The sequence below is a fragment of the Spermophilus citellus genome (assembly GCF_964194105.1).
Source record: "Spermophilus citellus genome assembly, chromosome: 16".
Lineage (NCBI taxonomy): Eukaryota > Metazoa > Chordata > Mammalia > Rodentia > Sciuridae > Spermophilus > Spermophilus citellus.
Window position 1 is genome coordinate 25911081 of NC_138196.1, and position 22511 is coordinate 25933591.

At 36.4% G+C, this 22511-nt stretch overlaps 1 protein-coding gene across 4 annotated transcripts; it reads left to right on the forward strand.

The window, feature by feature from the left end:
• The first annotated feature begins 1439 nt into the window (after positions 1–1439).
• Positions 1440–19846, forward strand: DCTN6 (dynactin subunit 6). Of its 4 annotated transcripts, XM_081269070.1 has the most exons (8): positions 1442–1532; positions 3576–3759; positions 7565–7622; positions 13407–13512; positions 15002–15090; positions 16203–16250; positions 17317–17459; positions 19392–19846. In XM_081269070.1, the coding sequence occupies exons 5-8, from the start codon at positions 15051–15053 to the stop codon at positions 19488–19490; spliced, it is 330 nt and encodes a 109-aa protein (XP_081125196.1). In that variant the 5' UTR covers positions 1442–1532; positions 3576–3759; positions 7565–7622; positions 13407–13512; positions 15002–15050; the 3' UTR covers positions 19491–19846. The 4 variants fall into 4 exon arrangements, with proteins under 4 accessions (XP_081125193.1, XP_081125194.1, XP_081125195.1 ...); XM_081269067.1 differs by lacking the exon at positions 3576–3759 and having other exon boundaries at positions 1440–1532; positions 7558–7622; XM_081269068.1 differs by lacking the exon at positions 3576–3759 and having other exon boundaries at positions 1440–1532; positions 7558–7622; positions 16212–16250.
• The last annotated feature ends 2665 nt before the right edge of the window (positions 19847–22511 follow it).

A 22511-nucleotide genomic window follows, 5' to 3' on the forward strand; every position in this document is an offset into this window, starting at 1 on the left:
GTTTTTATTACCAAGGATTGAACTCAGAGGTGCTTAACCACTGAGCCACATCCCTAGCCCTTTTTTTTTTTTTTTTTTTTTTTTTTTTTTTTTAATTTTGGGACAGGGTCTCATTAAGTTGCTTAGGGCCTGGCTAAGTTGCTGAGACTAGCCTGGAATTTTTGATCCTCCTGCCTCAGCCTCCCATTCCCTGAGGGACTGAAAAACTTCAATGAAAAATAAATCATAAAACAAGAAAAATTCTGTAGAAGCTAATTTTATTTGAACAGGGCTTACTAACATTGCATTTTAACACAAAAACCGAGGTCAAATGAAAAGTATCAGAAAAGTGTCATTTATGAATGGTGATACGTTCAACAGCATCATTCATTTATCACAGGAAAATACGTAGAGTAGCAGGATGTTCCGAGACAACAGGATTAAAGGTGTGCATGGTTTCTGAACTTGATTTTTAAAGGATGGTTTTGCTGTAAGAGAATGACCTGAATGAGAGTTGGGGGTGGGAGTGATTTTACAGGTCAAGGATGGAAGGAACAGGGCTGGGATTGTGGCTCAGTGGTAGAACTTGCCTAACATGTGTGAGGCCCTGGGTTTATAAATAAAATAGATATTGTGTTTTTCTACAACCAAAAAAAAAATTGAAAGATGGAAGGAACAACAGTGGAGAAACATGCAGGGAGATTAGAGATGGTGGGGCAAATGGTGCAAAGTGGAAGAAATAAATTTCAACAAAAACTTGCAGGTGAATTAAGTATGTGGTGACGAGGTGTGCTAATGGTGGCTTTCCAGTTGCTTGAGCAACTGGGAGAAGGGTGAATTCCTTTACTGAGAGGGAGATCAAGGAACAACTGGTTGGAAAGAGGGCAAGGTCATGAATCAAAAGCTCCCATTGAGGTTGATTTCGATTTGATAAGACTTAGGCATCCAAATAGGTGTCAAATAGTCAATCTAAAATCAGGTGTGAAGCCCGGCAGAGCACAGAACTAGAGATACTAAGTTGAAAAAAAAAAAAAAACCAGCAGGTAGAGGGCCACAACTGACCTATGGGAAAGATAAGATCACTCAGATTAAGAAAAGGGCCACGGGTCGGAAGGCGAAACTCTTAACATAGAAGACCGCAACGAGACTGAAAGGAACACTCGGGAGGTCAGAGGGACACCTTCATAGTGTGATCACAAGTATCAAAAGGTGGTAAGGATGTAAAATGAGGTCATAGCGATGTGAGCTGCGCTGGAATAAATGTTTTAAAATCGACTCGATGCACCCCTGGTCAGTGCTGAGGTCCTCAGTGAGCCAGGCATAGCGGCCCATCCCAGCGCACACCGCCATCCTCGACATCTGCGAGCTTTCTGCGCCTTCCCCCGGCCCCGCCCCTGCCCACGCCGCGCGCAGGCCCAGCGGCTCCGCCCCGTCCCAATCCTGTCAGGCTGTCCAATCGCTTGTAGAGATCGTCGCTTTATCCAGTCTGTGGTGTTGATCTCGGCTCCAGCTGTAGATCAGGCCCGTACAATGGCGGAGAAGACTCAAAAGAGGTGCGTCTGCTGCTTGAGGAAAGATTGTTCTCAACTTTCCGCAACGGGGGGTACCTATTTCTGGTCGCCAGTGTTGGGGACTGAGGTGGTGTCTCATCCTGGGCGCTTGGGCTGATTGGTACCTAAACCTAAGACCTGGCTTCCGCTGAGAGGAGGTGACCCAGTGGGGGTAGAGAGGGCGGAGAAGGGATACAGATTTCGTCTCGCGACCGTTTTGGTTCTTGCTTCTCTCACGCCCTCTGTCGCAGTACGCCTGCGCAGAAGGGTCCCGGCCTCTTTCCCGGACGTTGGGCGAAACCGCCTTCATTTCTCCCATACTCTTGTTGCCAGTGCGCATACGGCCTGTTGCTGGACTTTGTTGCGAGACGCCGGCGCCAGTGCTGGCCACGCCCTAGTAACCTTTGGGTCTTCAGGATAGGAGCGGAGGTGTAAACTGATTCGAGGTTGCGCGTCAGAAAGTGGGCCGTACTTGGGCCAGGTCTGTGACTGGTTCTGCCAGGCGTGTAGGAGCTCCCTGTCAACTTGAGGGAGAGGAACTGTGGTTGCCTCTTCGCTAGGGACTCTTGGTATTCCACCTAGAAACAGCTTGGATAAGAGAAATGCCTACGTAAAAGCATTTCCAAAAGCAACTGTGTTGAGCGCCCTCTGCTGACTCTGGCAAAACCGATATCGGTTTTGGTGCCATAAGTTGAAATTTAGGCTTTTGTTCCACTTAGAGGGTAATCTGTAATTTTTTTCAAAAACTAAAGAAAAACATTACTATAAATATTATATACCGTATATTCGAAGCATAAGGTGAAGAGGAAGGTATTATTGACTTCTAATAAGTCTGCATGCCTGCCCTCCCCTCGGAACTGCCTTCTTCCCGCTGCACCCCATACTCCGAGGTCCAACGGGGTCAACGTTTTAATTTAATTGTTAAGAACGCTAAGAAGCCTGCAGATGGCGACATAAACACTACTTATGATCTCTTCTTAGGACATAAATCTAAAGACAGATCATGTATGAGTTTCTTCTACCCCCACTTGAGACGCTATTTAAATAATGAGAAGGGATTGAGGGAATGAAAAACTTCAATGAGAAATAAGGGCCTAAAAGAAGAGAAAATTTGTAGAAGCTAATGTTATTTGAACAGGGCTTAATACCATTGCATTTTAACACACACAAAAAAAACCACGTCAAATGAAAAGTATCAGAAAAGTGGCATTTATGAATGGTGATGTGTTCAAGAACAGCATCATTCATTTATCACAGAAAAAATAAGTAGAGTGACAGGATGTTTCCGGACAACTCTGAAGGAACAGAAAAGAGATGACTAATGACAGCACAGTGATGCCCCAGCAATAAACTTTGCTTCAAGAAATTCCAAACTCTGAATGTGTTTCCTTGTCTGTAATCTGAGAAGGTTGAAAGAGATGATTTTCCTCTTTTTACTCTGCTCTGTCTTACTAAAGTTTTCTTTCTTTTCTGATCTCAGTATGAAGGTTATATTTTTTCGGTAATTTCAGCAGATTGATTCTTGACAGGACAGAGGATAATTCTGAAAGATCACTTGGAAGAATTTCATTAAATTATTCCTTGTAGAAAGTCAGTGCCAGATAAAATGATGGAATCAGATATAGCTGTCTCATCTTGCAAGCATTTCATGAAATAGACCCAAGGATTGTTCATTTTTTTCTATTATATATATATATGTGTGTGTATACATTTTTTTAACTTAGATCTTTACAAAATAGGTGTTGTGATGGGAAAGCTTCTTTTTTTAGTTCCTCATATCAGTAGATAAATTAGTGTGATTTTTAAAAATATTTTGAGAATTGCTTTACATTTATATTAGGGAATATTGAGGATTCTGGAATGTAAATGATGAAGAGACATATTTAAGAGAGAATCCATACTTTTTTTTTTTATTCTTGGGGCTATATTTTTAGAATTCTCTCATAAGTCCAGATCTGTATTTTCAGTGGTTATTGGGAATATCTCCTTCCTTTTCTATAAATACTTAAGACTGATTTTACCTTGAAATGTGCCCTTCTCCCATAGACTTTCTCTGTTGGTGCCATCAGTCCTGCAAATCAGAAACCTAGAAGCTTTGATCTTGCTCCCTGGCTCCTCACCTTTGATTGGTTTTCTGTCACTAATGGAAAACTGAATCAGAGCAACTATCTTGAGCCCCTCTCTCCATCTGGAATCATCCCTTCAAGGAAGGGGACAGAATGGTTAACGGGTTTCCTTATTTCACTCTTCACCCCTCTCCCCATTCCCTCCTTAGTCAAACATATTTTCCTGGCTCTGAGAAGAAAGTATATACATAATTTGTGGTCCATAGGTCATAATAAGGAATGGGAAGTACACATCTCCCATTTTTTTTCTCAAAGCCAGATTTTATTAATTATAGTACTTGTTGACAAGTCTCGTATCAGTTTCCTAGCCATACCTACAGCTTCTAAGTATTGCCACCTCCTTTTAGGCCCAGGTAATCTCTGCAGGATTAGGCTCCCTAGGCCCTCTTCCCACTACTTCATCTTATAAACACCAGTTATCTAAATACAGTTTGGTTGTTGTTGGCTTGGGAATGAGAAGCCTTTAGGAACATCTTGATTACAAGTATGAATCTCCTATACAGATTTGTTCATGAGTGGTCCTTCCTTTGCTTCCCAGCCTCATCTGCCCTTTTCTGCCTACTTTGGATATTTCTACTAATTTCAGTAATGTTCAACCTGGAAAGAGAGGTTTTTCCTTTGTTACTTTCTAGTCTTTGCCTAGATGTGTATTTTAAATAGGTAAAATTGTGTTTTAATATTTAATATTGAGCCTTCTTACATTAAAAAAATTGTACTTTCCTGTTATTTAATACTGATTGTACTTTTATCAAACTAATGGATGCACACAAGTACATACTTTACTAAAAAGTTCATTTGGAAAACTGCAACCCTTGATTTTAACTTCTAGTGAATGTTTAACTTACTTTGGTCATATTTTTCATTCCTAGGAACTCTTTTATAGACTCTTATTCTTCTTTCTTAGACTTCTAACTTGATTTTTAAATGCAAAAACAATCTGATTTCTCTGGATTAATTATAAGGTTGTTTGTTTGTTCATTTTTAAGATATACTACCTGCTACCTGAATTGACTGTGTTCCCTTAGACTTCCCCCCCCTCCATGTGTTTTTCTCTTTTTCTTTTAGTTGGAAGCATTCCTCAAATGTCTGATAATATTTTGTTCTCTATACATTATTAAAAAATGAAGACTAAATACCTGGTAGCTCTGGTATATTCATAAGAGGATCCTCTGATGAGCCTCAGGGTAGGAAAAGGCAGCCAGGAAACCAGCCTTTTCACTAAAGAATTCAGAATGTATGGTAGTTTCTCCAGACTGTCTCAAATTCTTTGTGAGGGTCAGGGAGGCACACAGGGCAAGTAGAGCTGATGGTTTCCCTGTTTACTGTGACCATCATTCCCGCTTACCTCTGGGTCTGGTATCTTGAACAGAGCATCTCAGAGAGGGGTCATCTGACTGTGCACACTGGGGTAGAGAAGGGCTGAGGTATCCAACAGCTCTACTTTATATCCTTAATCTCTCATCTCCACTGCTCTCCCCCCTGACTCCATACACATTTCCCTAAATAACCTAATACCTCTAAGTTAAGCCTGTTGACTGCTTTCCTTCTGTACAGTCTCCTAGAAATCTGTAACTTTACCTGTTATTGCTTCTTCTCTTGCTCTTTGTTGTTGTTTTTTTTTAATAATATCTCTTTTCTTTACTGGAGGAATAAAAGTTTTAGAGGAGTGAAATTACAGAGATGAGTTGTTCATGTAGAACAGGGGTCTACTTTTTTGTAAAAGACCAGTTAGCAAATATTTTAGGCTTTGGAGATCTCACAGTCTTGCAGCTACTCAACTCTGTAGCACCAATATTGCAATGGACAGTATATTTCATGAATGAGCTTGGACAACCCCTGTTATAAACATTTATGTTTATTTAAATAGAAGTATAGCATTCTAATGTTTTTATATAGTTTCACCTTATTTTTATTGTTAGAAAATACATAGTTGATGACTGTATTTTTATCCCCCTTCCAACATTATTAACAATACTTCACAATTACCTCTCTAAAGACTTCTAGTATTCATATTTTATCTGTCATTCCAGTGATAGTTTGTAAGTATTCAAATAATCATTGAGGAACATACATTTGAAAGAGTAACATAAGTCCATTTTTTAAAAATGAAATCTTTGAGCACTTTTTTACTGAAAAAGTCTCATAACTAGAAAGTGCCACTAATTTTTATGTTATCTACCATAAGTTAAAAATAAACATTTTCATGAATAAATATTTAAAATAGAAGTTCAGAAAAAGTAAATTAGTAAAACATTTCAATTTAGGTTTCCAGTCCTTGCTGGTTGCAGAACATATTTACTGAAATGAGAAAATAAGTTTTTGAAAAATTTATAAATTGATGCAATAACATTGTGGTCAACAAAGCTTCAATTGTTTCACTTACCATTTTTGGGGGGGGGAGGGGGTGTGTGGTTTTGGTCATGGTGGTGGTGGTGCTGCTGCTGCTGGGATTGAACCCAGGGGCCTTATGCATGCGAGGCAAGCATTCTACCAACTGAGCTATATCCCCAGCCCACTTAATATTGAAAATGCAAAGTTCATAGCTTAAATTATAGTTTCTAGGATCTTAGGATCTTAGTAGCTTTATGGAACTGTTTCTTATAATATTGAGAACAAGGCAGAAAGTCTCCACTCATGATTTCTTTGTAATATGTATTGGAAGGCTAAACCAGAGCAGTAACACAAGAAAAAGAAATCATAGGCATGCTATCTGAATATGCTATCTGAACAGAAAAAATAAAACTCTGCTGGGCACAGTGGTTCATGCCTATAATCCCCGCAGCTGGGGAGGCTGATACAGGAGGATCACAAGTTCAAAGCCAGCCTCAGGAAAAGCAAGGCACTAAGCAACTCAGTGAGACCCTGTCTCTAAATAAAATACAAAATAGTTCTGGGGTTGCGGCTCAGTGGGCAAGTGTCTCTCAGTTGTTCGATCCCCAGTACCAAAAATAAAATAAAATGAAATTGTGTATGTTCATAGGCAATGTAATTGTTTATGTAAAAAATTCCAAACAATTTATAAAAATGGGTTTAGGGGTTGGGGGTGTGGCTTAATGATAGAGTGCTTGCATAGCAAGTACAGAGCCCTTGATTTGATCCCTAACACTGAAAAATAAAAAATGTGTTTGGCAAGATCTCAAGATATAAAGTCAATGTACAAAATTAATGTATTTCTATATATACTAACAACTGTAAATCAAAACATACTTATTTTCCCTGTTTACAAAAATAGTAGCATATTACATATGCCCATTTTTTGGCTTTGCTATTTTTACTTAACAATGTAGCTTGGAAATTATTCCCAAATCTTTACATGAAGAATTGGTCATTCATTTTAATAACTGTACATTAATTCCTAGAGTACCATAATTTATTATCCAGTCCACTATTGATGGATATTTAGGTAGTTTTCAGCTTTTTTGCTATTTAGAAGTAGAGCTGGTGTTAAATTCAAAGGAAAAATCAAAGCTCTTTTTCTTCTTAACATTTTAACAGTATATATGATTTTGGCCTGATAGATAATATGTCACTTGAGAAATTTATAATGTGTTAAAACCTTGCCCTCTTAAAATTAACATTCCATTTTTCCATCAATTGTTTTAAGCTTTTCTTCACTACACTGCCAGCATAGCTTCTTTGTTGTTGTTGTTGTTACCAGGGATTGAACCCAGAGGTGTTAACCACTGAGCCACATCCCAAGCCCCTTATTGTATTTTATTTAGAGACAGGGTCTCACTGAGTTGCTGAGAGCCTAAGTTGCTGAGGCTGGCTTTGAACTTTGGATCCTCCTTCTTCAGTCACCGTAGCCTCTGGGATTTATAGGGTGCACCACTGCACCAGGCCCAGCATAGCTTCTATTTTTGGTCTTTCCCATGATGAAAGTTACCGTTTTCTTCCTATAGTGTGAAGATTGCTCCCGGAGCAGTTGTATGTGTAGAAAGTGAAATCAGAGGAGATGTTACTATAGGTAAGAAAATGGTTTATTAATGTTGTTTCTTAAGAATTGATGTATTAATCTATTTTAGTGCTTTACATTTAGATACTGCCTTCTATGTCTATTTTATTAGTGTCCTAATTGTATTGACAAAACAATGTGTTTTCTCCTATGTTTAATATTTTGAAAAGAATATAATATGGGGCTGGGGATGTGGCTCAAGCGGTAGCGCGCTCGCCTGGCATGCGTGTGGCCCGGGTTCGATCCTCAGCACCACATACAAACAAAGATGTTGTGTCTGCCGATAACTAAAAAATAAAATATTAAAAAAAAAAAGAATATAATATGGTGGAGGCCATGTTTAAATTTCTAGCTGAAATACTAATGAGACAGTGTTTATTTATTCATGTATTTGAGACATAGAAGTTGTGTACCCATGATGTATGTGCCAAGCACTATTGGCACTAGGGAAAGAGCAGTGAACGTAACAGAGAAAAGTCCTGCCTCTGTGGAATTTGCATTCTAGAGTGATTTATTAAGAGCATGCACCATGGAGTCCACAAATCTGTTAGCTTGCTCTGTACTCCTTACCTGCTAGGTTATTTCAGACATGTTACTTAACCTTACTAACTTTCATTTTCTCATCTTTGTAATTGTGTATATCAAGACAAGGTTTACCTGCATGTAATGGTAGTTTAAGCACACAAAGATTTTTTTCTTACATATAAAAAGTCTAGAAGTAAATAATTTAGGGCTGATCGATTGATTGTCCAGCATGGAGCTCTGGTCTTGCAGGTCAGGAAGTGATGTTAGACTACCAAGAATCACCTCGAATGAGAAAAGGGAAGTGTGTAAGAGGTTGCGAGGGGAATGGGGAAAAAAAAAAAAACAAGGAGAGAAATGAATTACAGTAGATGGGGTAGAGAGAGAAGATGGAAGGGGAGAAGAGAGAAGATAGTAGAGGATAGGAAAGGTAGCAGAATACAACAGTTACTAATATGGCATTATGTAAAAATGTGGATGTGTAACTGATGTGATTCTGCAATCTTTGTAATGTTTTGAACAACCAATAAAAAATAAATAAATAGGTAGCAGAATACAACAGTCACTAATATGGCAGTATGTAAAAATGTGATGTGTAACTGATGTGATTCTGCAATCTGTATTTGGGGTAAAAATGGGAGTTCATAACCCACTTGATTCTAATGTATGAAATATGATATGTCAAGAGCTTTGCAATGTTGTGAACAACCAATAAAAATAAAAATAATAAAATAAATAAATAAATAAATAAATAAAAACAAAAGCAAATGTACTATAAGAGAGTCGGCTCCTTTTAAATAGCTCCACCTCCAAACCCATGTTATATTTTATTTTATTTTGATTCTTTTTTTTTTTTTTGGTATTAGAATTGAACCCAGGATTCTCTACCACTACGCTACATCCCCAGCCCTTTTTATTTTTTTATTTTGAGACAGGATCTTGCTGAGTTGCCAAGGCTGTCCCCAAATTTGCAATCCTCCTGTCTCTGCCCTCCAAGTAGCTGGGATTACAGGCAAGTGCCATCACATCTGCCTCCAAATTTTTAAAACAAGAAAATTTACTAAAGAAAAAGTTCAGAAGAGTGATATAATTACACAATGTTATGTCTTCCACGGTTTTTACCTCATTTTTTTATACATGTTTCCTTCTTTTATTTTTCTGTACTCAAGCCTCACAATTCTTACCTCTAGGGCTGGGGATGTGGCTCAGGCGGTGGCGCGCTCGCCTGGCATGCGTGCGGCCCAGGTTCGATCCTCAGCACCACATACAAACAAAGATGTTGTGTCCGCCGAGAACTAGGGGATGGATGTTGAAAAATGCTCGCGCGCGCTCTCTCTCTCTCTCTCTCTGTCTCTCTCTCTCTCTCTCCTCTCTCACTCTCTCTTAAAAAAAAAAAAAAACAATTCTTACCTCTAATGGATATATATATATATATATATATATATATATGCACATGTATTTGTATAAATATTCCAGAATTGGCATTTCTGTTACTCTTATATTTAGTATAAAATATCTCTAATTTTTTGGCTGCTATTCATTTTTCTAAAAGAACATCAGATTTAAAAACCTCCTGTGAGATATAATTATGAAATTAAATCCAGGCAGAGAGTAAAGATAAGTCATCTGGTTACAGCTCTCCCCACCAGTCTTGTTATTTTAGAACTTTTATTGTTTTTGTGTTTTGACTTACTAGAATAACTGATTTAAGTCTTTTTCTTATGTCTTATGTGCTTATAGAATTGGAGACCTGAGTACTTAATGAACCCTATTTTCTGGGTTAAGTACCAGTAAACTCAAATGCAGTTTGAAGATTTTTCAAGGTGTTTTTGTGCCTCTTTTCAATTTTCTAGTCATTTATACTTTTACAAACTATTCCATTCTACAATATTTCAGAAAGAAAGTAATTTTTTTTCTTTTGGTATGATTCACGTTAGTGGAATGTTAAACCTGATCTGTTTTCCAAGAAAATCAGGTAATTTCATTTATCAGAGAAATTAGTCAGAAGCTTGAAATTACAGTTCTTATCCAGGAGCCTTTGACTTGAATCTCTGCTCATGCCTCACCCCCTCACTAGGGGCTGCTCAGAAATAGACCTTGGGAAAAATAACAGCTCTCCTGATCATTATAACTTGGATAAAGTTTCATAGCATCAGGCCTGTTTTTAATTAAGCTGCCTTGATTCATGCAGCATGAATTATTTCCTGTAAATCTTCATTTTGAGAGCTGAAGAATATTTCAGAAAGATACCTCCAAGCACAGTCCTCTAGTCCATTAGAGGGCTAGGGGCACACTATTGGTGTTAGGCCAGGGCTTGGTTGGGACATTATAATATGAAGGCAGAACTCTTTGTAATGGAATACTTTGTCCCACTTAATTCATTCTCTCCAGCAGAGTTTTAATACTAATCAAAACCTCCTTTTTATTTTAAGAGTCTTTTTCAGTATGGCTGAACCGTGGCTTTGACTTGAGAAATCATTGCTTATAAAGGAGCTCAGATGGGTACTTCAGCTTATAGGTCAAGGGAATTGTTTAATTTTCTGAAGAGAGAGCTTGGGGCTTTTTAAATTATTTATTGACATAGGAAAACATTTACAGAGATTGCTTTCTGTAGCAAAGGTAGACAGGAAAAGTGCCCCTTACCAAATGAGGGAAATGGAAATGTGATGCAAGGAATGCCTTTCTGGCTGTGTTGCCTCGAGTCCAGCCAACCATTTAGAAAAATAATGCATCCACCAGTTCAGGCAGCTCCAACTCAAGACACATTTATCCAAACAAGGAGATAAGCCAAATAGGATTTCAGCACATTCAGTAAAAAAATTCACTAACTTCCCTGCCAGAAAGAGTTCCAAGAAGGTTCACAACAGACTTAAAAGAAAAAAACTTTCAATGGTGACAGATTTTTATTTTTAAAACATTTTAACCTTAAGACCTTTAAATTTGGTTTGAATTCAGACCCATTCTGGTTAAAAGTTCTCATGCTATGCAGTAAAGAGTGGAGTAAACTATATCTGCATAATTGTGTTTGTATTACTGAGCTCTCTGCTGCCCAATGTGCTGCACAGAACCTTACAGAGACAAAGGTGGGTTGTCCACATCATTCACTGAAGCTACAGACTCCTTGAAGAAGTCTGTCTAACCAAAATCTTAGCAGTCATGTATTCTGAAGTACACGTATTCAAATCTCTCTAGTCTTTGCCCAAAAGGACCTACAAGAGGGTTTAGAGGAACTGTCCAGTTTATTACTGCCAATCTCATTTGCTGTCACCTCACAAAGTTAATAGTTTCACCTCTTAATCCATTTTTGTCCCATCATCTCAGAAGCGATATCACTCTTCTTGGTTTTTTGTTTGTTTGTTTGTTTGTTTGTTAGGAAAATAGTTATATTTATTAAAATATGTATGTGAAAAAATAAGTACATGTCTAGATTGTATCTGTGCACTTATGTCGGGGGAGCTGTATTTATAAGAGAAGAAAAGCTCAGAGGTTCACACTCATGATCAACTTGAGAAACTTCCCAGGGATCACATCTTCTATCCTGAGAAGGAGAATTTGACTGGGAATTTTATACTTAACTGTTGAAAATTTGGGGAATCAGAGGTGACAGAGAAATATCAAGGCCACTCTTATGCTTTCTTACCAGACAGAGCATCTTGGGACATGCATCCTGTCTTGGCCCCCACCCACTGTATCAATCCCTGCAGTTCTTCATTGTCAGGAAAAAGAATAAGCTGCACTGAGACTCCCTCCCATTCTCTGGGCACCAAGAACACATCCTTATTTGGTTTAATACATTTGTAAGAGTGCTAAGCATTCCCAGTTTTCAAGATAACAAGTTCAAAGGGGCAAAAATAGTATATGTTCATTTAGTTATTTATTTATTTGGTGCTGGGGATCCAAACCCAGGGCCTCATACATGCCAAGCATAGACTCTACCACTGGCCTATACACCCACTCCAGCACGTGTTCATTTGTGTTTCCCTATACTATATAGTGCTGCATCTTACCTACCACAAACAGATAATGATTTTTTTTTAGTTAACAATTAAATACTGGATTTTCTGGACAAGGTCACCTTCCTGACCCACTTTCCACCCTCTGTGGATCCTCTGTCCACCCTTCCTTACTTTCAGAATTAGTCACTCCTTATCCAGTTGTTTACCCATTGAAGTAATCTTGATATTGAGGGATGAGTGAGATGTATGTTGGAGATAGACTAAGAGAAGAATATGTTTTCTCATCAGTAGTTTGATTATCACCAGAACCTGAGGCCTGTGGGTAGATAAAAGCCAAGAAAGGAGAGTGCGCTAGCATTCCAGAATCAGGGTCCCTTGTTAGGAGTGCAATATCTCCATTGTCCTGCTCTTGAAGTGTATGTGATAAGGCCCCTCCTTGTTCCCCTAGATTTGAGGTTGGAGGCATCACTTCAGGTCTCCATGCACCAGAGTCTTAGGACCTCAGCGTTTATCTGTGGTTCCTTTTCTCTCCCTTCACCTTTTCTACTTTAACCAGTCAAAATCATATCTAAGATCAGACAACAGAAGCTCTGCCTCCTTCTAGTGGATATGCTTGCATTAAGGATAACAAAGCTAAGATTACATCCCATGTATTTTTGACTACTGTCCACTCATATTTTCCTCTGAATCTTGTAGTAAGTAATAAGAGGAATCCTGTGGAGCACTAGCACAAGAAAGTACCACATCATAAGCAGAGAGCCTCACCTTTTTGAGAGAAAGAAAGAAAGGAAATTACTTAAAAAAAAAAAAAAAAAAAAAAAAAAACACCCAAACAATCTTTTTTTTTTCAAATGTTTTTTTAGCTGGCAACAGACATGATACCTTTATTTATTTGCTTTTACTTGCTGCTGAGGATCAAACCCAATGCCTCAGATATGCAAGACAAATGCTCTACCAACTGACCTAATAACCCAACTTGGGAATTACTTTTTATTGCCACCTATATGGCACATACCTTGTCTCCACCATCATCTCACCTAACCCATACAATAACCCTGCAAGATTGCCGTCTGTTCCTGGCTAAGATCACAGATGCTTCAAAATGGAGGTTGAGCCAAAACTGTCTGGCTTTCATGCCTGTACTCTTTCACTCACCTTGACTTGAGGTCTGGCACTAACTACTAAGAACAGGACATATTATTTGTAAAGTACATAGCCTGTTCCTCCCAATAGCCTCGCTCACCCTTGGTCACGTCCCACCCCGCTATTGGAAGCATGATCTCCACTGATAATTTCTTCTCAAATGATTTTTTGACAGGACCAAGGACGGTGATTCACCCCAAAGCACGAATTATTGCTGAAGCTGGGCCAATAGTGATTGGTGAAGGTAACCTGATAGAAGAACAGGCCCTCATCATAAATGCGTAAGACTTACAGACCTGTGAATTAAGCAGCACCTGTAACAGTTTTCATCAATATAAGTTTTGGGGGTTAGGCTGTAGCTCACTCCTCACAGAGTAACACGCTGGGTTCAATCCCCAGCACTGAAAAAAAAAATCAAAAATTATACCTGACATTTGGAATGCCCACTGTTTTAGAGCTGGAGAAACATGAAGGATCTATTTCAACACAAGTAAATGTGGAACCCAAAAACCAAGTAGAGGAAAAGATTTGCCCAGGGTGAGAGCTTACTGATTGATGGCTGACTAGAATCTCCACCTCTGGGTCCAGTGACCTTCCCCTTCTGTATCATCTTCTCATCCTTCTCTTAAGCAAACACTTCCTGAGTACCTCCAACCTCCAGGTGCTATGAAGAGTTTTGGTTGGATTTCTTGGTTCTGATTGAAATATTACTCATGCCCAAAAAAATTTGAGCTTAAATCAACTGTATATTTTCCCATGTTCTGCATAATAATACCAAGAGTTATAGGTGGAAAATTTGTGATCCTAGAGGCAATTTTTAAACTTTAAAGATAAAAAAATAATAAAATATTAGAACATGTATGTGATCTTTGGTGAACTAATTCATGAAATTTTCATAAGCATTTGTTAGTCTTTCTAGATAAAATTTTGGCAAGAAAATTTGGCTTTTACCTAATTTATAGCAACAATGTATGGAATTTGTAAGAAAGACCTTGGGAAAATATTTAACTGTGATAAAAAGACTGATTTGTCTGAATGCTTTAGGATTTGGGAGTCTCAGTATATTAAGCAGTTTCTCTTTAAAAAACATTTGGCACCTTCAGTGTCAGTCAGTTAACAAAAGCAATATTCTGCAGTTACTCAACTGTCAGAGATAAACACCGTTTTAAAACAGTTTCCTCCTAAGAGTACAAGCATTTGTCTTCAAATATTTCAACTAATACCATAAAATAATTATTTTATGTGCATATCTGTTTATATTTTACAATCTTGAATGATTAATAAAAATGGAAAAGTTTCAGGTTAGGTATGATCTAACTTAACAGGCTAAAAGTAGAATCAGTCTCCTCTGAATTCTGAGTTTAAGAAATAAAGGAAGGCTGTCCCTTACTATATACATTTCTGATCAACTAAAAAATCAAGCCTTCTTTAACATAAAGAAGAAATGATTCACTTGGACCAAGAAATAACTGATACAGTGGTATATTTTAAGCTTGACACAAGTAAAATTGAGAGAATTAACCCAAACTCTTTTTTTAATATTTATTTTTTAGTTTTAGGTGGACACAATGTCTTTATTTTATTTTATTTTTTTTTTATGTAGTATTGAGGATCGAACCTAGTAGCCCGTGCATGCCAGGCGAGCACGCTACCGCTTGAGCCACATCCCCAGCCCTTAACCCAAACTCTTAAAGGAAAAGGAAACAGCTTATTATGTTACTGGTTTTTTGTTTGTTTGTTTGTTTTATCATTTATCTCTTCTTTTTATAGTCATCCAGATAATATCACTCCTGACACTGAAGATCCAGAACCTAAACCTATGATCATTGGCACCAACAATGTGTTTGAAGTTGGCTGTTGTATCCTTATTCTGCCATAAATCATTCCCAGATGTCCTTTGGTCCCCAGATCTCCCCCTGTAGAAATTATCAGGATTTATCTATCAAATATATTTATAATATAAACTATAATGACATTTTTAAGAGTACATTGTCTTGCTTTTTGTACAGACGTATTTGCAGTATATTAAAAAATCTTTTCTGGGGTTGGGGTTGTCTATAGCTCAGTGGTAGAGTGCATGCCTAGCTTGTGTGAGGTTTGATTCTCAGCACTGCAAGAAAAAAGAAAATATATATATTTCCTGATCTATTGACTAATTCAGTAGAATAAATATCACATACCATTTTTGGACACACAAGCATACATCTTTAGCTCAGCATTTTGAAAGTCCTTTTGCTGGAACTATAACTTATTGTCAAGTAGCAATGACTGAATGGCAGTGGACACAGAAATAGTAATTCTGGCTTCTGTCTTGATATAAGAACCACACCTTTGTCAGTTTGATTTCTCTATTATTTTAAATAGACAGTATGTTGTCTGATTCAAAAGTATGGTGGGCAGGGGTGAAAATATTTTATTCTATATATATAGTTTCTTTTCTCCCAGGGTGTCACCAGTTCTTTTGCTTTGTCTTATACTCTGAAAAAATAGTAAAATTTTCCATGGTGTCAGCAAAACATAAAACACTGTCTACTGTATTTCAGTGACTGGGTAATGGATAGTTTTGCTTTTCTTAAAAGAATGTGAAAATATATAAAATCAAGGTTATGTTACTCTTTTAAAAAAGGATTCATTTATTTATACCTCGAGATACTTATGCTTAAGGATTAAAACTTTATTACAGGGCTGGGGTTGTGGCTCAGTGACAGAATGCTTGCCTGGCACATTTGAGGCACTGAGTTTGATCCTCAGCACCACTAAAAATAAATAAAATAAAGGTATTTTTATCTAAAATATATTTTTTAAAAAACTTTATTACAGGTTTCCCTGAGCAAAGATTTTTGACAAGGGAAAGCCTGCAAAGTCTTTCCCATGTCTCTGTGCTCCAGTGTAACGTAAAGACATACTGTGTAAAACGGGTGGGGGGGCTCGAGTGAACTTATTTATAGTATTTACTTAACTGGGCTCACAGATTCCCAAGCCATGAAAATGGGGGATAACAATGTCATTGAATCAAAAGGTAAGCTTTGTTCTGAGTTTTATTACCTTCTTTCTTTTTGTCATGTCATGGGAAACAACCGGAGTTCAAACTATGACAAGGTGGTATGCTTAGAATTGGACTTAAGTCATTGTCAAACTAATTATTTGCCTCAAAAGAACCTAATATAATTATGTAGTTATTTGATAATGTGGTTAAATACATTAAAATTAAAAGGCTGGTGTGTATTTTTAAGTTGTGATTGGATTAAATCATAAAGTTCCATTGAAAGATTTGAAAAAAAAAATCTACTAAATCCTAGTGTAGTGATATTTTAGTTGATTAGTGTAGTCATAGAAAAAAATCAGTTAGTTACTCAAGCAGGTTTGTTTCTTTTATTTTAGAATTACTTTTCCCCCAGCCAATCAAAAACAAATATCTACTATCCAAAATTGGGTCAAGTCACCAGAACTGCTGGGAACCAGCTCTAAGAGCTTATCCCACTAGATTGCAGAAAGAACCTGAAAAGTGACACTTCTTTAAGAACAGTGGTTTGTTGGTCCTCAATGGCATGGGGGGAAAAATGCTTCTTTTTTTTAAATCAGATCATACTTTTTTGTTAACCTACTTAATGGTCGTAATTTTAATTTAGATTACCAATTATTATCATTATTGGCATTCTTTATTTATTATAAGCTTACTATGTGTCAAACCTGTGCTTAGTACTTTTATTTTCTCATTGAACTATGTACTTTTATTTTATTGAACTTAGTACTTTTATTTTCTCATTGCAATATGAAGTGGGGTAGTCTCCACATTTTATAGATAAACTTGAGCTCGAAGACCAGTGACATGCCCAAGGCCACAAAAATAGTCAGCAGCAGAGCTCTGTTTTAAATGCTTTGCATTGCCTTCCCCTGTGCCGTCTATGCAAACTCTGAACTGATGCATTTTCTTTAGTTTTTGTTGTTGCTTTTTTCTTAAGGCCAGTTTGCATTTTTATACCTAAATCTCAGAGAAAAAAAAAAAAAAAGAGTTGTAAACACAACAAAAAGTGTTATAATTATATGATGTCCTAAGTTGCAATTTTTTTCTGTTTTTGCTGCAGCATATGTGGGCAGAAATGTAATATTGACAAGTGGTTGCATCATTGGGGCTTGTTGCAACCTAAATACTTTTGAAGTCATCCCTGAGAATACAGTGATCTATGGTGCAGACTGCCTTCGTCGGGTGCAAACTGAGCGACCACAGGTACTAGAACAATCTCTCTTTAAAAAATAATTCATTCTAGTACTGTTAACCCTCCCCAACATCAGCTAATTGTCTTCATGGGCAACAAGTTCATTTAAAAAGCAAATGATTTGGAGCTCATTTGGTTGAGTGCATACTTAACACGCATGAGGCCCTGGGTTTTATCCCAACCAAAGGAAAAAAAAGCAAATAAATACAATAAAACATCAGAGAAACATTTCTAAGAAACTTGGATTAATTTGCAGCTCAGTCATTGAGTATTTAGGTTACTGTCCTGTGTTTGTGTGTGTATTTGATATACAAATGACAATGACAAGTTGATTATGAGGAAAAAGAAAATCCAGATTGCTATTCCTGGTCTTAGCATTTTCACTGAAGATACATCATCAAACCTCACAGACCATATTGATTCAATCCTAAAATATCAATCTTCAAGGCCCTACCAAAGGAATGGCCCTACCAAATTAACCTGGATCTGTTTATGAATTTATTAGCATAATACAGCTTAATTATAAAAACAGCTTATAAATAAGCAAGTGTGTTTGTATATTTTCTTAATAAACCAGGAAGAATAATGAAGAATGTATATTTGGAGCTTAATGTTAGAATAAACAATAAAAAATATAAGACATCTGGGACTTCCTTTGAATATAAAACATTAGATTGAAGTTTTGAGCATCATTGCTTGACATACTCAATATGTATTCCTTTAATTACCTAGTCTCCTTTTCCTGCCCGCAAAGAAATATTTTCAAGACATTTATTGCTTTGCCTCTGCTTCTTAGACATATTTTATCAAATATTAAAACTCTTAATTCTTACTCTATTTTTGTAATGTTTGGCATTATTATTATTACAAGTAACTGCTATTATAAACTAAAAAGAAAAAATCAGTAATTTCTTATTTCTATGTAACAACAAAAATGATTAAAGACAGAAGTGAAGCAGGAGTTGGAAAAAGGAAATTAGAATTAAGTAAGCAAGATTCTGTAGCTTAATTTTTAATGTTGTATGACACTGTTTTCCAAATTTCACTGATCATAAGGATTATATAGAGGTCTTTAATAAAAACAGAGATTCTATCTAGGTACAGACCTAAAAAAAAATCCATATTTTTCACAAGTACCCCAAGTGAGTTTTACATTCAGTTTGGGCACTGCTGGCATTTGAATAGTAAAGATTGATGACTGTGTCTCATCTGTGTAGAAAGCAATATACTCTTGAGTATTTTACAAGGGTGGTTTTCTGTAATTAATACTCTTTTGCTTTTCAGAAGCCAGGATATAATCTACAAAACCAATTTGGAAACGTATTTCTGTATATTTTTTATATAAAATCTTTTGCCTTTTTCTTGTTACCAATCAATATTTTTTAATTGTCAGTGGACGTTATTTATTTATATGTGGTGCTGAAAATCAAACCCAGTGCCTCACACATGCTATAGGCAAGCACTCTACTACTAAGCCACAACCCCAGCCCAATTTTTTTTTTAATTATTTTATTGTTGGTTGTTCAAAACATTACATAGTTCTTAATATACCATATTTCACAGATTGATTCAAGTGGGTTATGAACTCCCATTTTTACCCCGTATACAGATTGCTGTGTCACATCACCAATTTTTTTTTTTTTTTGAGAGAGAAAATTTTTTTAATATTTATTTTTTAGTTTTCAGTGGACACAACATCTTTATTTTATTTTTATGTGGTGCTGAGGATCAAACCCAGCACCCTGCACATGCCAGGCGAGCACGCTACCGCTTGAGCCACATCCCCAGACCCCAATATATTTTTATTATATATTTTAAAAACACAAACAGGTAAGAAATAAGTCAATGAAAATTACCTATCATTCTTTGACCTAATAGGAATCATTTCTACCTAATATTCTTGACTCTGCTTTCTACCAGTCTTAATTATATTATCTTTTTAGCCCCAGACTTTACAACTGGATTTCTTGATGAAAATCTTGCCAAATTATCACCACCTAAAGAAGACTATGAAAGGAAGCTCAACTCCAGTTAAGAACTGAGAACAGGGTATATCAAGATAGCGTTCCCTCTTTGACTACTCTCTTTCGAAAGGTCCACAGTGTTTGTACATTCTTAGCAGCTCACAGAATAATGTGTGTTGACTTTATTTGATAAAACTGAGAGAGGAAATTAGTGGATTTCCATTGTAACTGTCCTTTATAATTTATATAAAAATGTATTATTTTCCTATACCTGTGCTCTTTTCTGATAATTTACAGATTCATTGTTTCTTTTGTTATATAAAATGTTAGGCACAAATTAATTATGTAAAAGGCTACCCATGATAAGAAATGGCATGAGGTTATGTATTATATTCTAGCATATGCTAAACTAAATAAAACTGCTGATGACAAAATTTTTAGTAAGTCTGCTTCAATCAGTTTGGCTTGCATTAATCTTCCCAAAATAACTATCTTAATTTTTATGATGCACTAACGCTAATGTGTTTACTTACCTTTTCCTCTTATGGATTTGTAGCTGTTTAAAGTTTCAGATGAAATACCAGCAGCTATTGAATTAGTTTAGACTTCACCTTATTTTTAAGAAATTTTTTTTTCTTTTCAGCAAAACAAAGAAATCAGGGAAAGATGTCTTTAGGGGCTGGGGCTGTTGAGACTCTGGGTTCAATCCTCAGCACCACATATAAATAAATAAAGGTCTTTAAAAAAAAAAAGAATATAAATTCAGAAGAATGCTAAGATGACAAGTAAAAGACTACTTAGTGATATTCCTGGGTTTCTGAGGACAATAAAACTAAAAGATTTTGAAATTTTTATAAATTTATGAAATTATTTTGACACAGTAATAATCATTAGTTATTTAATTTGTTGTAATGTAGCTTAATTACACAGTAGACAAAATTTTGAGAATTTCATTGTAAATTCAAATTTTGGTTTGGTTTGGTTTGATTTGGTTTCTGATGCTGGGGATTGAACTCAGGGCCACCTGTTGCTAAGCATGTACTCTGTCATCAAGCCACACTCCCAGCCCCTTAAGGGTGGTTTTCTGTAATTAACACTCTTGCTTTTCAGAAGCCAGCTAATATAATCTACAAAACCAATTCAGAAACATATTTCTGTATATTTTTATGTATAAAATTTTTTGCCTTTTTCTTGTTACCAATCAATATTCTTTAATATTTTTTTAATAATCCAAGAATATACATTTAATAGAACACACTTTTTAATCTCTTGAATCAGTAGAAGAAAAAAAGATAATACTAAGATAAAAAGACTTAAAATTTTGTTCTCAAAATTTAATTGTAGTTATGGATAGGGAAAACTGTGTTTTTAAATTTCTGAAACAAATAGTACAAATTAGCCTAATTGTTCCTAATCTGAATGATGTGATTTTGGTAAGAATAGTCACAACTCAAGTTGGAGAACCATACTGTAGTGAACTGAGCATAGAACTTTTGAAAAAAGGAGAACATTACATAAATGCCCAATTTTTTATAACTACCATTTTACTTCTCAACCTCTGATGAAATTACAAAACTGTCTTTGAAATTCTGTGGTGGTTCTAAACTGTTCTCTGAACAAGCTGTGATAAACTGCTTGAATGGCCTCTCCAAACTACTGCTAGTATGTGGGGGCAACAATGAGACACCCTAAGGACTTGGTACAAAGAACCCCCAGACTGATAGACTTCCTGAATCACCATGTAGGGTTAGGCGTGGCACTCAGTGGTAGAGCACTGGCCCAGCAATGTACAAGGCCTGAGTTTGATCCCAACACTGAAAAAAAAAAAAAAAACACAGAGATAAGAGCCTGGTGCTTAAACGATCTGAAGATTACAGCTTAAATTTCAGCTGCTTACTCTGAACACTGATGCATAGTTTTCTTAAGTACATTGTGCAAATTATTCAATATTGCAACCTTAAAAAAAAGCACCTCGGTGTTTACCAGGTACTCTGTTAGCTGTTAAGGAATGTTAACTCATTTGAGGAAGGAAAATATAAACAGAAATAGTGAACTTACCAAAACAGATTTTGGAGAAACAAAATATGACAGAATGCACTGCTATTCATTGAAGAGGAGGTCCTGAATCTAGGAGAGGTGACAATTTAGTGACCAGAAATTCTGTTGATGTAGGACCAGTTTATCAATTCCCACTGTGACTTGTGAATAACCCAAATTTTGACTCTAATTGCAAGCTTTGCTGAACAACCTTCTAATTGTAAATGTAGCCTTCAGATTATTCTCATTCAGAAAAAGAAGGAACTCTAGATGAGGGCACCCAGATTCCATTCTGCACATAGAAAATTTAGAGGATCTCTCTGATTTGTACTCATGTGAATTTAGTTTGTGTGGGTTTTTAATTCTTTTAATCAAGTAGTTGATACTCTCCCTATTTTTCAGCTGTGGAAATTAAAGCCTAGAGAGGGTAAGGATAATTATCTGTCCAAGGTGACTCAGCTCATAAGTGGCATTTGGACTCCAAAGTTCATGATCTGAAGCATATTCTATGTTGCCTTGTTGGAAGATTTTTTTTAAACCTTTTAAGATAGAGCTTTCAAATACTAATTAAGATAACAGATATGGATCTACCTTTTTTCAAGTCTTCACAATCTTTAAATTCTTAATCTGCATAAGACAAAAGAATAGGAAATTTAAAAAAAAAAAAGAATTACTTAATCTACTGAATTCAATTAAAACATACCCAAACAGGGATCCCAACCTCAGGCTCCAGGTCATTCTGTCCAAAGCTATAAACTGGGTCTGTTTATCATTGCTAATTAACTATGGTGGTAATTTGCAGTAGTGTCTTGTTTTTCACTGGTAAAAGTGATTCAATTTCATTTTACACAACTCAGAAGATGGGGAAAAAACACTTCTAATTTCATGGTTCACCCTCAAACATCACCACTTTTATCATTTTGGGGACTAACTCTTAGCATGCAGTCTGCCATTAAATTAAAGAAGGTAAATGAAGATTTCTTTCCCATGCTTTTGTTTTAAAGCTTCATAATTCCTACTGCAGACCTGAAGCTTTACCACAAGAGGGCACCAATGCACAGC

Coding starts and splice junctions, on each gene's coding strand:
- DCTN6 (XM_081269067.1), top strand. CDS start 1,510: ATGGCGGAGAAGACTCAAAAGAG. Junction 1,533..7,557: donor GCGGAGAAGACTCAAAAGAG/GTGCGTCTGCTG, acceptor TTCTTCCTATAG/TGTGAAGATTGCTCCCGGAG. Junction 15,091..16,202: donor TGTGTTTGAAGTTGGCTGTT/GTATCCTTATTC, acceptor CTGGGCTCACAG/ATTCCCAAGCCATGAAAATG.